This window comes from Zophobas morio, unplaced genomic scaffold, assembly GCF_036711695.1.
Source record: "Zophobas morio isolate AGI-343-1 ecotype UQ-CSIRO unplaced genomic scaffold, CSIRO_AGI_Zmor_V1 ptg000020l, whole genome shotgun sequence".
Taxonomy (NCBI): Eukaryota; Metazoa; Arthropoda; class Insecta; order Coleoptera; family Tenebrionidae; genus Zophobas; species Zophobas morio.
The window spans coordinates 2,160,754-2,174,333 of record NW_026972125.1 but is presented as its reverse complement, the minus strand read 5'-3'; the positions used below and the strand labels follow the sequence as shown (position 1 = coordinate 2,174,333).

Below are 13,580 nucleotides of genomic sequence, written 5' to 3'. Positions count from 1 at the left end.
TACCGAGGGTGATGGTTGCTTTGTGCAGGATCAGTACCAGTTTTGCTACCGGGCGGCTCTGGAATACCTGGGCTCTTTCGACCACTACACCAACTGATGGTCGTGTTAAACCGAGCTGTTCGTTCTACTGCCAAATCGAACGTTTGGAGCAAGTTGCGTTCTCATTTAAAACCAAATAGTGAATTTCAAATTAAATCAGAAAATAGTGTGCAAATGTGTGTAAACTATGTGCCTAACATATATGTTGGAAGATATAAAATACAAGAAAAATCCTGTATAGTTTGCTCTGTGCACAACACGTGGACTCATGACAAAGACTAGTAGAAGAAATTTTGTATCATATATCGTGCAATTTTCATACCTATCGAGATTACGTTCGACTGTACCTCTTCGTTCTGTTGAATTTTTGATGTTGTAATCATCTTTTTTGTACATTTTAGGTGAGATGTAACTCGACTACGTATATGTTGTAAGACTCTAGGGCATGTTCATTTAGAGTTTTTGAAAATGTTCATATCATTTTTCTGTAATCGTAACCATTGCAGCTACATTTTATGAGCAGCCATCCTGAGAAAATTTTTACTTAATTTTTTTTGTCCACATCTTTGAATCTCATTATTTTAGGATCTCCTCTTTATGAGTTTTTATATCTATTTACAACCATATGTTATATCTATTTTTTATGTATTTTAATGTGTAATACTCAATAGATTTCTAAAAATGTATCTACGTACATACATTAGGTTATAAACGTTGTTTATATTCATTATTTGCGACAAGTTGTTTATATTTTGTAATAAATCATGACCGTTGTAGCACAGGAATGAATGAAATGAGATTTTGATGAAAATAAAGTTCTAGATTTTAGATTTGTTAATACTTATCTTCGCAAAACTACCGACGCACGTTTCAGTGACGCAACGTTTATTACCCCATTCTTTTTTTAAATTTAGTTGGGCATAGATAGTACCAATGTGGTTTGCAGAACGCATCGAGAATTTTTCAGTTTTCAGTGTTATGGGGTAATCGTTATAGTGTTATAAAAACAACAAAAGTAATAAGACGAATATATTTAAAAAATGCAGATTTTACGTTCAATATCTGATGTATGCATACAAAAGCGGTCCCTGAAATTCTGTAAAATACTTCAAAAACCAGACACAAGGAATTCTCGAGATTCTTTCAAACTACTTCAAACACCAGGCATAAGTTGTCTCCAAGAAGCCTTCAAACTACTTCAAAAACAACAAAAGTAATCTCCCAATTTCGTTCCAACTACTTCAAAAAACCGGCACAAAGAATCTCCAAGATTTTTTCAAATTACTTCAAAAATTAAGTTTATAAAGACACAAATTGAAGAGGAGAAAAATTGAAAAATGAGTGGAAAACTGAAATATCCAAAAACTGAGAAATCAAAAAAGTGAAGCCGAAAAATCAAAAGCTTAAAAAATCGAGACACTGAAAAATCAAAAACCTAAAAAACTGAAAAATTGAAAAACTGAGATTCTATAAAAGTCAGATTTGAAAAACTGAAAAATCATAAAATTGAAAAGAAAAATTGGAAAAACGAAAAATAGAAAAGCAAAATCTAAAACTGGGAACTCGAAAAATCCAAAAATTAAGAAATCGAAACATTTGAAAAATTCAAAAACAGGAAAAATTGAAAAATTAAAATATAAAAAAAATTTAAAAATCTAAAATTTAAAAATCGAAAAATCGAAATATTGAAAAATCCCAAAACCAAATTTCCAAAAACTGAGAATCTAAAAAATTGAAAAAATCAAAAAAATGAAAAATTGAAGAATTGGAAACAGAACAAGGAAATGGAAAATCAAATCTTCAATTTATTGAAAATTCGAATAATTGAGTGTTTAGAAAAGTAAAAAATTTAAAAATTGTAAAATCGAAAAATTATAGAGGAAAAAAATTGAAAAAAATGTAAAACTGGAAATAGGAAAATTGGAAATCGAGAAATTGAAAAATCGAAAAATTGAATAAAAAATATGTACCTAATCAGAAAATTCCCAAAACTGAAATTTCGAAAAATTCAAAAATGAGTGAAAAACTGAAGAATGGAAAAACTGAAATATCCAAAAACTGAGAAATTAAAAAATTGAAGAATTGAGAAATCAAAAAAGTGAAGCCCAAAAATCAAAAGCTTAAAAAATTGAGAAACTGAAAAATCAAAAACCTAGAAAACTGAAAAATTGAAAAACTGAGATTCTATAAAAGTCAGATTTGAAAAACTGAAAAATCGTAAAATTGAAAAGAAAAATTGGAAAAACGAAAAATTGAAAAGCAAAATCTAAAACTGGGAACTCGAAAAATCCAAAAATTAAGAAATCGAAACATTTGAAAAATTCAAAAACAGGAAAAATTGAAAAATTAAAATAAAAAAAATTGAAAAATCTAAAATATAAAAATCGAAAAATCGAAATATTGAAAAATCCCAAAACCAAATATCCAAAAACTGAGAATCTAAAAAATTGAAAAAATCAAAAAAATTAAAAATCGAAAAATTGAAGAATTGGAAACAGTCGAAAGTCAAGAAAACGGAAAATCAAATCTTCAATTTATTGAAAATTCGAAAAATTGAGTATTTAGAAAAGTCAAAAATTTGAAAATTGTAAAATCAAAAAATTGAAGAGGAAAAAAATTGAAAAAAATGTAAAACTGAAAATAGGAAAATTGGAAATCGAGAAATTGAAAAATCGAAAAATTGAATAAAAAATATGTACCTAATCAGAAAATTCCCAAAACTGAAATTTCGAAAAATTGAAAAATGAATGAAAAACTGAAGAATGGAAAAGCTAAAACATCCAAAAACTGAGAAATTAAAAAATTGAAGAATTGAGAAATCAAAAAAGCGAAGCCGAAAAATCAAAAGCTTAAAAAATTGAGAAACTGAAAAATCGAAAAACCTAGAAAACAGAAAAATTGAAAAACTGATATTCTACAAAAGCCAAATTTGAAAAGCTGAAAAATCGTAAAATTGAAGAGAAAAATTGAAAAATCGAAAAATTGAGAGTTTATAAAAGTCAAAAATTGAAAAATAGAAATATTTAAACATCGTAAAATCGACGAAGAGAAAAACTGAAAAAAGGTAGAACTGAAAAATCCCAAAAGTAAGATTTCGAAAAATTGAGAATTCGAAAGTTGAAAAAGCAAGAAATCGAAAAATCTACTCAGGTAAACCAGCTGTCAAGCGCTTTGAAATGTAAACTTTGTCATTCGGGAACGTTATGTATTAAATCGTTACGATGTTCAAATACTTTTTTATAGAAATCGACTTCGCAGAATCTTTAGTGACACTTCTACGACAGTCAAACATTTTGCTCTTATTTTTACATTGAAAGCCTTTTAAGCTTGTTGCTTTATTGCTAAAAAATTAAATTAAAAAATAATTAAAAATTCATGCAAAGTAGATCCTAGCGTTTCCAAAAGATAAAAATAACTACACTTTTCCACAAAGAATTATTTCTTAATTAAAGAAAAAATAGTTGCATGTCAATAATTAATACATATACCTACCAAAATGTTCACTTATTCGTTGTAAAGTCCGACCAAGCGGTTAGATTGTGTATCAGATCACGCAACATGATAGAGTCGACATTGGCCTGAGTGCGTTCTGGTCTGTAGATCAAACAAGTTCTCCGGCCACAGTATACCAAACTGTCGGTGCAAGTTTGGATCAAAGATTTCTTTAACAATTTTTTTCGAATTCTTCAGAGCCTTTCTTAATAACGCACCATCCAGCTTTTCCGTCACTCTTGGATCACCCGATATAAATATTTAGAAATCACTTAGGAAAAGCATAAAATAGTGAGCCATACAGGGTGACCTAAGGACCAATAAATCTCGTATCAAAGAAGTCAGCGAAAAGTGGTCATTCCAAAGTTTACGCTCACAATTAGGGTACGCCCTATGCTTAGCACTATTAGTTGCGCTCAATGTAGGCAACCAAGTATACACGCAATTTAAGTCCCACGAGTTCCAAAGTTCCACGTTTAGGAATATGTTTGTAATGGGGTGCAGAGCGCAGAAAGTGTTTTGCAAACCGATCTATAAATTTTCAAAAAATAAACGGGTTTCCAAACGACTGACGGATAGATTTCGGCAAATTTAATGATCGCGGTGGCTATGGACCGCCATTATATTTTATTAATACACTATTCAGGCTCTGTTTTCTTCAGCAATACTGTGTAAGTTGTTCATACAGCAATAATTATTAAAAAATAAATAACTGATTTACCTTTTCAACAGAGAACCACATAAACCGCACCAAACACTCTCCAAAATGCACTCCCCTTATAGTCACCACCACTCACCAATTCTTCGAATAAAATTGAGGAAAATCAGGTCAATCGACACATTTTACAAAACAGGAAGCATAAGTTTATCATTGCACGTTGTTTTCTCACAAAGAATTCAAAAAATCGAAAATAATTCACAATCTTCAATGCCCATTCGAAAGTTTCGCGAACAACGAACAAACTAATGTCACTTACTGCCAACGCAACAAACGTGAAAAATGAAAGTCACCAAATGAGTAACACACCTTTTAATCTTGTTTTTAATTTAATAGTTCATCGTTGATAATTGCCAGAACACCAAAAGCTGAATCCAAATGGGTTTAAAGACGTCTCTGACGTAACCGAAAACGAATTCGTCATAAGAGAGATTTTGCATAGCGTGAGCGTATTTTGAGTTGTCGTACGCTATTTAAAAGACATAATTCAACATCCGTCTAGTTCCTTAGCATTAAGAAAATCAGTTGTATTCAATCTGCGATGGGTTAAAAGTTTTTTTAACCATTCTTAGTATCATTATTAACATTTTTTGAATAAGATTTGTCAAGAAAATTCTTTAATCATTTTAGAGCAAAACTGCAAACTTTTCAAACATGCATTATTGTAAATATTTTCTATTGCGAAACGCAATGAAAACTGTCTGACATACGACAAAAATGTATGAAATGAGGCTGCTGTAGCATTTGTTGTTGCCCCTGTACGACGTACAGTCGTGACGTTTTGCAAAAACTCTATTAAAGTTGGTTCGCTTTTTTATCACGCTTTTATTAGCTTGGGTTGTATGTATGTAACGGAATCTTTGAGCTTAATTTTCATCGGTTTCTAAAAGTCTGATCATCTTGAAACTTTGCACACGTCTCAAGGATCGATGACAATGCAATAATTTGATAACAGTTTCCCATTATCCTTATTAGGACCGCCAGGATCCTCGATCCTACGGAGACCACTGAGTGGTTCTTTCTAGAAAAATCTAAATAAGTAATTAATTCCCCAATTTATGAATTTGTCGCAGACTAAAAAATGAAAAATAAATAATAGTTTAAAAAACTAAAAAAACACGCTTTTATTGCTAATCGAACTAAAAACTAGAAAATAATTTTTAATGACAGAATTTAATATTACAGTAGTAGAAGATCAAACAATCAATCATAGTAAATCACCTCAAATTAAAATTATAATAAAATTTAAGTTATTAACAGAATAATTCAATTCAGAGTAAAAAGCGTGGGGTGCATTTTACTGCGGTTCATAACTATCCTCTCATAGATAGTTGCCAATAGAATGATTGTAATATTTAAAATATCAAGCACCCTACGCTTTTTACTCTGAATTGAATTATTCTGTTAATAACTTAAATTTTATTATAATTTTAATTTGAGGTGATTTATTATGATTGATTGTTTGATCTTCTACTACTGTAATATTAAATTCTGTCATTAAAAATTATTTTCTAGTTTTTAGTTCGATTAGCAATAAAAGCGTGTTTTTTTAGTTTTTTAAACTATTATTTATTCGCTTTACGTTGATAGCCATATCTGTAATTCCTGTCCTTGTCATTTGCAAGTCACAAAATTAAGTACAGAAGTAATAACAATGGTTTCAATACAACCTGAAGAAAAGAACAGAATTCTATATATCTACGACGGTCAAATGTACAAAAAGCCCCCAGAACCCGGAACAAGCCAAATCCTTGAGTTGGAGCAAATATCAGGTACGACGTTCACGTTTTTGCAGTTTTCACTATTTAATAATTCCGCAGATCTCAAAGAGCACGAAAACAATACAGTACAGCTTTATCTACCAGAAGAAAAACTCACCGACTGTGTCCTAAACCGAGTTTTCTCAACAAGCAAACTTGGAGGTAAAGTCATTGCCAATTATAACGACAAAAATGTGAATGATGTTGAATTTAATCTAAAACTGGCGGGTTTTGTTGGTGTGAAAGTGGAGAAAACAGGAAAGATCAGAAGAGTGTCTGGTTTTAAACCAGCAAACTTGGACTTGATTGAAATTTGCGCTGGACTACAGAAACGCAAACATGGAGACTGGATAAAATTTAACGTGACTGATAAGGAAGAGCCTGATCAGATACTTGATCCGGATGAGTTGCTTGATGAGGAAGATTTTAAGCAGCCTGAATCAGCGGCACTGCGTAAGTGTTTGACTTTGACACTGTGTGGTGGTTAGGTTGTATTTTTTTTTTAGAGTGTGGCACCACTGAAAAGCCTAAAGCTTGCACTTATGGGCTTGCTGAAGAGGTGACAAAGGAAGAGCAGGAATTACCCCCCTTGAATGTGTTAACATGTGGCAACGTAAGGGTATTTGAAATGTGATAGAGGGGTGTTTTTTAAAATTTTATTTGTAGTGTAATAAGGAGGATGAATTTCGGTGCGCTAGTTGTCCTTACAGGGGGTTGTCAGCTTTTAAGGTTGGCGAAAGAATTCAGTTGATTGGTAATCTACGAGAGCAAGATAATTAGATAAGTTGGGTACTGGTTTACTTTGTTTATTTTGTTTATTAAATTTGCATTCACATGGAGTTGGTGTTTTTGTAAAAAAAATTTGGTTGGCAATTCTAAGTTGTTGGCAGTTCACAGTTTGAACTTTGACAGATGGATCATAACCAATGAAAAACTGTCCAAAATTTGAATTGTTGCGAACGTGACAAAAAAAATCACATCATCGCTTCAAACTACTTCAAAAACAACAAAAGTAATTTCCCAATTTCGTTCCAACTACTTCAAAAAACAGCCACAAAGAATCTCCAAGATTTTTTTCAAACTACTTTCAAATTGCTTCCGTAACACTGAGAAAAAAAATGAAAATTTAAATACATAATCGAAAATTTGAAAAATCGAGAAATGTAAAAATTGAAAACCAAGACGTCAAGAAATCGAGAAACAAAAAACTCGAAAAATCGTAAAATTTAAAAAATCGAAAAATTTAAAAACCGAAAAACAAAAAATCCAGAAATCGAAACTCCAATATTTAAAAAATCAAGAAATTTATAAATCGGGTAATTGAAAAATCGAAACATCGAAAAACTATAAAATGGAAAACCGAAAATCCAAAAAGTAAAAAATCGAAAAACCGAGTAATCCGAAAATCAAAAAGGTAAAAATTGAAAAATTGATGGATCGAGAAATTGAATAATCAAAAATCAATCGAAAAGTTATTCATTTAAAAACTGAAAAATCGAGAAACTGAACAATCAAAATAGCGAAACATCCATAGCTCGATAAATCGAGAAGTCAAAACATTGAAAAATAGAACAATTTTAAAAATGAAAAATTTAAAATTCGAAAATTTGAAAAAACGAAAAATTGAAAAACAAAATCCAAAACTGGAAAGTCGAAAAGTCGAAAGATTAAGAAACAGAAACATTTGAGAAATTCGAAAACAGGAACAATAATATCGAAGAACTGAAATGAAAAATCGAGACATCGAAAAATCTACAATTTTAAAAATTGAAAAAGTAAAATATATCGAACAATTGAAGAATTGGAAAATTGAAACAGTCGAAAGTCAAGAAAAGGGAAACTCAAATCTTCGATTTATTGGAAAATCGAAAAATTGAGTATTTAGAAAAGTCAAAAATTGAAAAATTGCAAAATCTAAATATTTAAAAATCGAAAAATCGAATAAAAAATATGTAATCGGAAAAATCCCAAAACTGAAATTTCGAAAAACTGAAAAATGAATGAAAAACTGAAGAATGGAAAAACTGAAATATCCAAAAACTGAGAAATTAATAGATTGAATAATTGAGAAATCAAAAAAGTGAAGCCGAAAAATCAAAAGCTTAAAAAATTCAGAAACTGGAAAATCTAAAACCTAAAAAACTGAAAAATCGTAAAATTGAAGAGAAAAATTGGAAAAACGTTAAGATTGGAAATAGGAAAACTGAGAAATGGAAAAATTGAAAATCGTGAAATTCAAAAATTAAGAAATTGTAAAATCGAAAAATTGAATAATAAATAAACTGAAAAATCCAAAAACTGAAATTTCTAAAAATTGAAAAATGAAAGAAAAACTGAAAACTCCCAAAACTGAAACATGCAAGAACTGAAATTAAAAAATTGAAAAATTGAAAAATCGAAATAGTAGAAAGTCAACAAATGGGTAAATCAAAACATCGATTAATTGCAAAATCGAAAAATTGAATAAAGAAAATGAAATCAGAAGAATCCCAAAACTGAAATTTCGAAAAATTGAAAAATGAATGAAAAACTGAAGAATGGAAAAACTGAAATATCCAAAAACTGAGAAATTAAAAAATTGAAAAATTTAGAAATCAAAAAGCGAAGCCGAAAAATCAAAAGCATAAAAAATTCAGAAACTGAAAAATCAAAAACCTAAAAAACTGAAAAATTGAAAAACTGATATTCTACAAAAGCCAAATTTGAAAAGCTGAAAAATCGTGAAATTGAAGAGAAAAATTGGAAAAACGTTAAGATTGGGAATAGGAAAACTGAAAAATGGAAAAATTGAAAATCGTGAAATTCAAAAATTAAGAAATTGTAAAATCGAAAAATTGAATAATAAATAAACTGAAAAATCCAAAAACTGAAATTTCTAAAAATTGAAAAATGAAAGAAAAACTGAAAACTCCCAAAACTGAAACATGCAAGAACTGAAATTAAAAAATTGAAAAATTGAAAAATCGAAATAGTGGAAAGTCAACAAATGGGAAAATCAAAACATCGATTAATTGCAAAATCGAAAAATTGAATAAAGAAAATGTAATCAGAAGATTACCAAAACTAAAATTTCGAAAAATTGAAAAATGAATGAAAAACTGAAGAATAGAAAAACTGAAATATCCAAAAATTGAGAAATTAAAAAATTGAAAAATTTAGAAATCAAAATAGCGAAGCCGAAAATCAAAAGCATAAAAAATTCAGAAACTGAAAAATCAAAAACCTAAAAAACTGAAAAATTGAAAAACTGATATTCTACAATAGCCAAATTTGAAAAGCTGAAAAATCGTAAAATTGAAGAGAAAAATTGGAAAAACGTTAATATTGGAAATAGGAAAATTGAGAAATGAAAAAATTGAAAATCGTGAAATTCAAAAATTAAGAAATTTTGAAAAACCAAAAATTGAATAATAAATAAACTGAAAAATCCCAAACCTGAAATTTCGAAAAATTGCAAAATTAAAAATCGAAATAGTCGAAATTCAACAAATGGCAAGATCAAAACATAGATTAATTGAAAAATCGAAAAATTGAAGAAAAAATATGTAATCAGAAAAATCCCAAAACTGAAATTTCGAAAAATTGAAACATGAATGAAAAACTAATCAATGGAAAAACTGAAATATCCAAAAACTGAGAAATTAAAAAACTGAGAAATCAAAAAAGTGAAGCCGAAAAATCAAAAGCTTAAAAAACTGAGAAACTGAAAAATCAAAAACCTAAAAAATGGAAAAATTGAAAAACTGAGATTCTATAAAAGTCAAATTTGAAAAACTGAAAAATCGTAAAATTGAAGAGCAACATTGGAAAAACGTAAGTTTAAAAATGAGAAAATTGAGAAATGGAAAAATTAAGAAGTTGTAAAATCAAATGTGAATAATAAATAAACGAAAAAATCCCAAAACTGAAATTTCGAAAAATTGAAAAGTCCAAATAGTGGAAAGTCAACAAATGGGAAAATCAAAACATGGATTAATTGAAAAATCCAAATATTTAAAAATCGTAAAATTGAAAAAACGTAAGACTGAAAAATTATAAAATCCAAAAATTGCATAATAAATAAACTGAAAAATCCCAAAAGTAAGATTTCGAAAAATTGAGAGTTCGAAAGTTGAAAAAGCAAGAAATCGAAAAGCCTACTCAGGTAAACCAGCTGTCTGGAGCTTTGAAACGTAAACTTTGTCATTCAGGAACGTTCTGTCAAATCGTTGCGATGTTCATGTACTTTTTTATAGAAATCGACTTCGCAGAATCTTTAGTGGCACTTCTACGACAGTCAAACATTTTGCTCTTATTTTTACATTGAAAGCCTTTTAAGCTTGTTGCTTTATTGCTAAAAAATTAAATTAAAAAATAATTAAAAATTCATGCAAAGTAGATCCTAGCGTTTCCAAAAGATAAAAATAACTACACTTTTCCACAAAGAATTATTTCTTAATTAAAGAAAAAATAATTGCATGTCAATAATTAATACATATACCTACCAAAATGTTCACTTATTCGTTGTAAAGTCCGACCAAGCGGTTAGGTTGTGTATCAGATCACGCAACATGATAGAGTCGACATTGGCCTGAGTGCGTTCTGCTGGTCTGTAGATCAAACAAGTTCTCCGGCCACGGTATACCAAAGTATCGGTGCAAGTTGGGATCAAAGATTTCTTTAACAATTTTTTTCGAATTCTTCAGAGCCTTTCTTAATAACGCACCATCGAGCTTTTCCGTCACTCTTGGATCACCCGATATAAATATTTAGAAATCACTTAGGAAAAGCATAAAATAGTGAGCCATACGGGGTGACCTAAGGACCAATAAATCTCGTATCAAAGAAGTCAGCGAAAAGTGGTCATTCCAAAGTTTACACTCACAATTAGTGTACGCCCTGTGGTTAGCACTATTAGTTGCGCCCAATGTAGGCAACCAAGTATACACGCAATTTAAGTCCCACGAGTTCCAAAGTTCCACGTTTAGGAATATGTTTGTAATGGGGTGCAGGGCGCAGAAAGTGTCATTCAAACCGATCTATAAACTTTCAAAAAATAAACGTAATTCGAAACGACTGACGGATAGATTTCGGCAAATTTAAATAATCGCGGTGGCTGTGGACCGCCATTATATTTTATTAATACACTATTCAGGCTCTGTTATCTTCAACAATACTTTTAAATTGTTCATACAGCTATAATTATTAAAAAATAAATAACTGATTTACCTTTTCAGCAGAGAACCACATAAACCGCACCAAACACTCTCCGAAATGCACTCCCCTTATAGTCACTACCACTCACCAATTCTTCGAATAAAATTGAGGAAAAGTAGGTCAATCGACACATTTTACAAAACAGGAAGCATAAGTTTATCATTGCACGTTGTTTTCTCCCAAAGAATTCAAAAAATTGAAAATAATTCACAATCTTCAATGCCCATTCGAAAGTTTCGCGAACAACGAACAAACTAATGTCACTTACTGCCAACGCAACAAACGTGAAAAATGAAAGTCACCAAATGGGTAACACACCGTTCTTTTAATCTTGTTTTTAATTTAATAGTTCATCGTTGATAATTGCCAGAACACCAAAAGCTGAATCCCAATGGGTTTAAAGACGCCTCTGACGTAACCGAAAACGAATTCGTCATAAGAGAGATTTTGCATAGCGTTTTTTCAAAAGACGTACATATACGCTAACGTGTGGGTTGCTTAGCAACAGCGTATTTTGAGTTGTCGTACGCTATTTAAAAGACATAATTCAACGTACGTCCGTCTAGTTCCTTAGCATTAAGAAAATCAGTTGTATTCAATCTGCGATGGGTTAAAAGTTTTTTTAACCATTCTTAGGATCATTATTAACATTTTTTGAATAAGATTTGTCAGGAAAATTCTTTAATCATTTTAGAGCAAAACTGCAAACTTTTCAAACATGCATTATTGTAAATATTTTCTATTGCGAAACGCAATGAAAACTGTCTGACATACGACAAAAATGTATGAAATGAGGCTGCTGTAGCATTTGTTGTTGCCCCTGTACGTCGTACATTCGTGACGTTTTGCAAAAACTCTCTATTAAGTTGGTTCGCTTTTTTCGCTTTACGTTGATAGCCATATCTGTAATTTCTGTCCTTGTCATTTGCAAGACACAAAAGTACAGAAGTAACAATGGGTGAAAGACAACCTAAAGAAAAGACTCTATATATCTACGACGGTCAAATATACGACGACCCCCCAAAACCCGCAACAAGCCAAATCCTTGAGTTGGAGCAAATATCAGGTATGACGTTCACGTTTTTGCAGTTTTCACTATTTAATAATTCCGCAGATCTCAAAGAGCACGAAAACAATACAGTACAGCTTTATATACCAGAAGAAAAAATCACCGACTGTGTCCTAAACCGAGTTTTCTCAACAAGCAAACTTGGAGGTAAAGTCAACGCCAATTATATCAACGAAAATGTGAATGATGTTGAATTTAATCTAAAACTGGCGGGTTTTGTTGGTGTGGAAGTGGACAAAACAGAAAAATTGATCAGAAGAGCGTCTGGTTTTAAACCAGCAAACTTGGACTTGATTGAAATTTGCGCTGGACTACAGAAACGCAAACATGGAGACTGGATAAAATTTAACGTGACTGATAAGGAAGAGCCTGATCAGATACTTGATCCGGATGAGTTGCTTGATGAGGAAGATTTTAAGCAGCCTGAATCAGCGGCACTGCGTAAGTGTTTGACTTTGACACTGTGTGGTAGTTAGGTTGTAATTTTTTTTTAGAGTGTGGCACCTCTGAAAAGCGTAAAGCTGAAGAGGTGACAATGGAAGAGCAGAAATTACCCCCCTTGAATGTGTTAACATGTGGCAACGTAAGGGTATTGGGAATGTGATAGAGGGGTGTTTTTTAAATTTTTATTTGTAGTGTAATAAGGAGGATGAATTTCGGTGCGCTAGTTGTCCTTACAGGGGGTTGTCAGCTTTTAAGGTTGGCGAAAGAATTCAGTTGATTGGTAATCTACGAGAGCAAGATAATTAGATAAGTTGGGTACTGGTTTACTTTGTTTATTTTGTTTATTAAATTTGTATTGTATTCACATGGAGCTGGTGTTTTTGTAAAAAAAATTTGGTTGGCAATTCTAAGTTGTTGGCAGTTCACAGTTTGAACTTTGACAGATGGATCATAACCAATGAAAAACTGTCCAAAATTTGAATTGTTGCGAACGTGACAAAAAAATCACATCATCGCTTCAAACTACTTCAAAAACAACAAAAGTAATTTCCCAATTTCGTTCCAACTACTTCAAAAAACAGCCACAAAGAATCTCCAAGATTTATTCAAACTACTTTCAAATTGCGTCCGTAACACTGAGAAAAAAAATGAAAAATTAAATACATAATCGAAAATTTGAAAAATCGAAAACCAAGACGTTAAGAAATCGAGAAACAAAAAACTCGTAAAACCGGAAAACTGAAAAATCGAAAAACGTAAAATTTAAAAGATCGAAAAATTCAAAAAACTAAAATTTAAAAACCGAAAAACAAAAAATCCAGAAATCGAAACTCCAATATTTAAAACATCAAAAAATTTAAAA

General features: G+C 30.7%; 3 protein-coding genes across 15 annotated transcripts in view; all 3 read left to right on the top strand.

Annotated features, from left to right (window-relative positions):
• Positions 1–867, top strand: part of LOC135131536 (tyrosine-protein phosphatase Lar) — a 305,692-nt gene extending 304,825 nt beyond the window's left edge. For all 12 annotated transcript variants that reach the window (XM_064059325.1, XM_064059324.1, XM_064059329.1 and 9 more), the window contains one exon: positions 29–867. In XM_064059325.1, the coding sequence (XP_063915395.1) occupies positions 29–97 (69 nt within the window). In that variant the 3' untranslated portion in view covers positions 98–867. The remainder of the gene's footprint in view (positions 1–28) is intronic.
• Positions 868–5,853: 4,986 nt separating this feature from the next.
• Positions 5,854–6,798, top strand: LOC135131522 (anamorsin homolog). 2 transcript variants are annotated; one of them, XM_064059301.1, is made up of 4 exons: positions 5,854–6,021; positions 6,070–6,462; positions 6,516–6,622; positions 6,676–6,798. In XM_064059301.1, the coding sequence occupies exons 1-4, from the start codon at positions 5,904–5,906 to the stop codon at positions 6,787–6,789; spliced, it is 732 nt and encodes a 243-aa protein (XP_063915371.1). In that variant the 5' UTR covers positions 5,854–5,903; the 3' UTR covers positions 6,790–6,798. The 2 variants fall into 2 exon arrangements, with proteins under 2 accessions (XP_063915371.1, XP_063915370.1); XM_064059300.1 differs by having other exon boundaries at positions 5,854–6,462.
• Positions 6,799–12,159: 5,361 nt separating this feature from the next.
• On the top strand, positions 12,160–13,082 carry LOC135131299 (anamorsin homolog). The gene is made up of 4 exons (XM_064058967.1): positions 12,160–12,271; positions 12,320–12,715; positions 12,769–12,857; positions 12,911–13,082. The coding sequence occupies exons 1-4, from the start codon at positions 12,160–12,162 to the stop codon at positions 13,022–13,024; spliced, it is 711 nt and encodes a 236-aa protein (XP_063915037.1). The 3' UTR covers positions 13,025–13,082.
• The last annotated feature ends 498 nt before the right edge of the window (positions 13,083–13,580 follow it).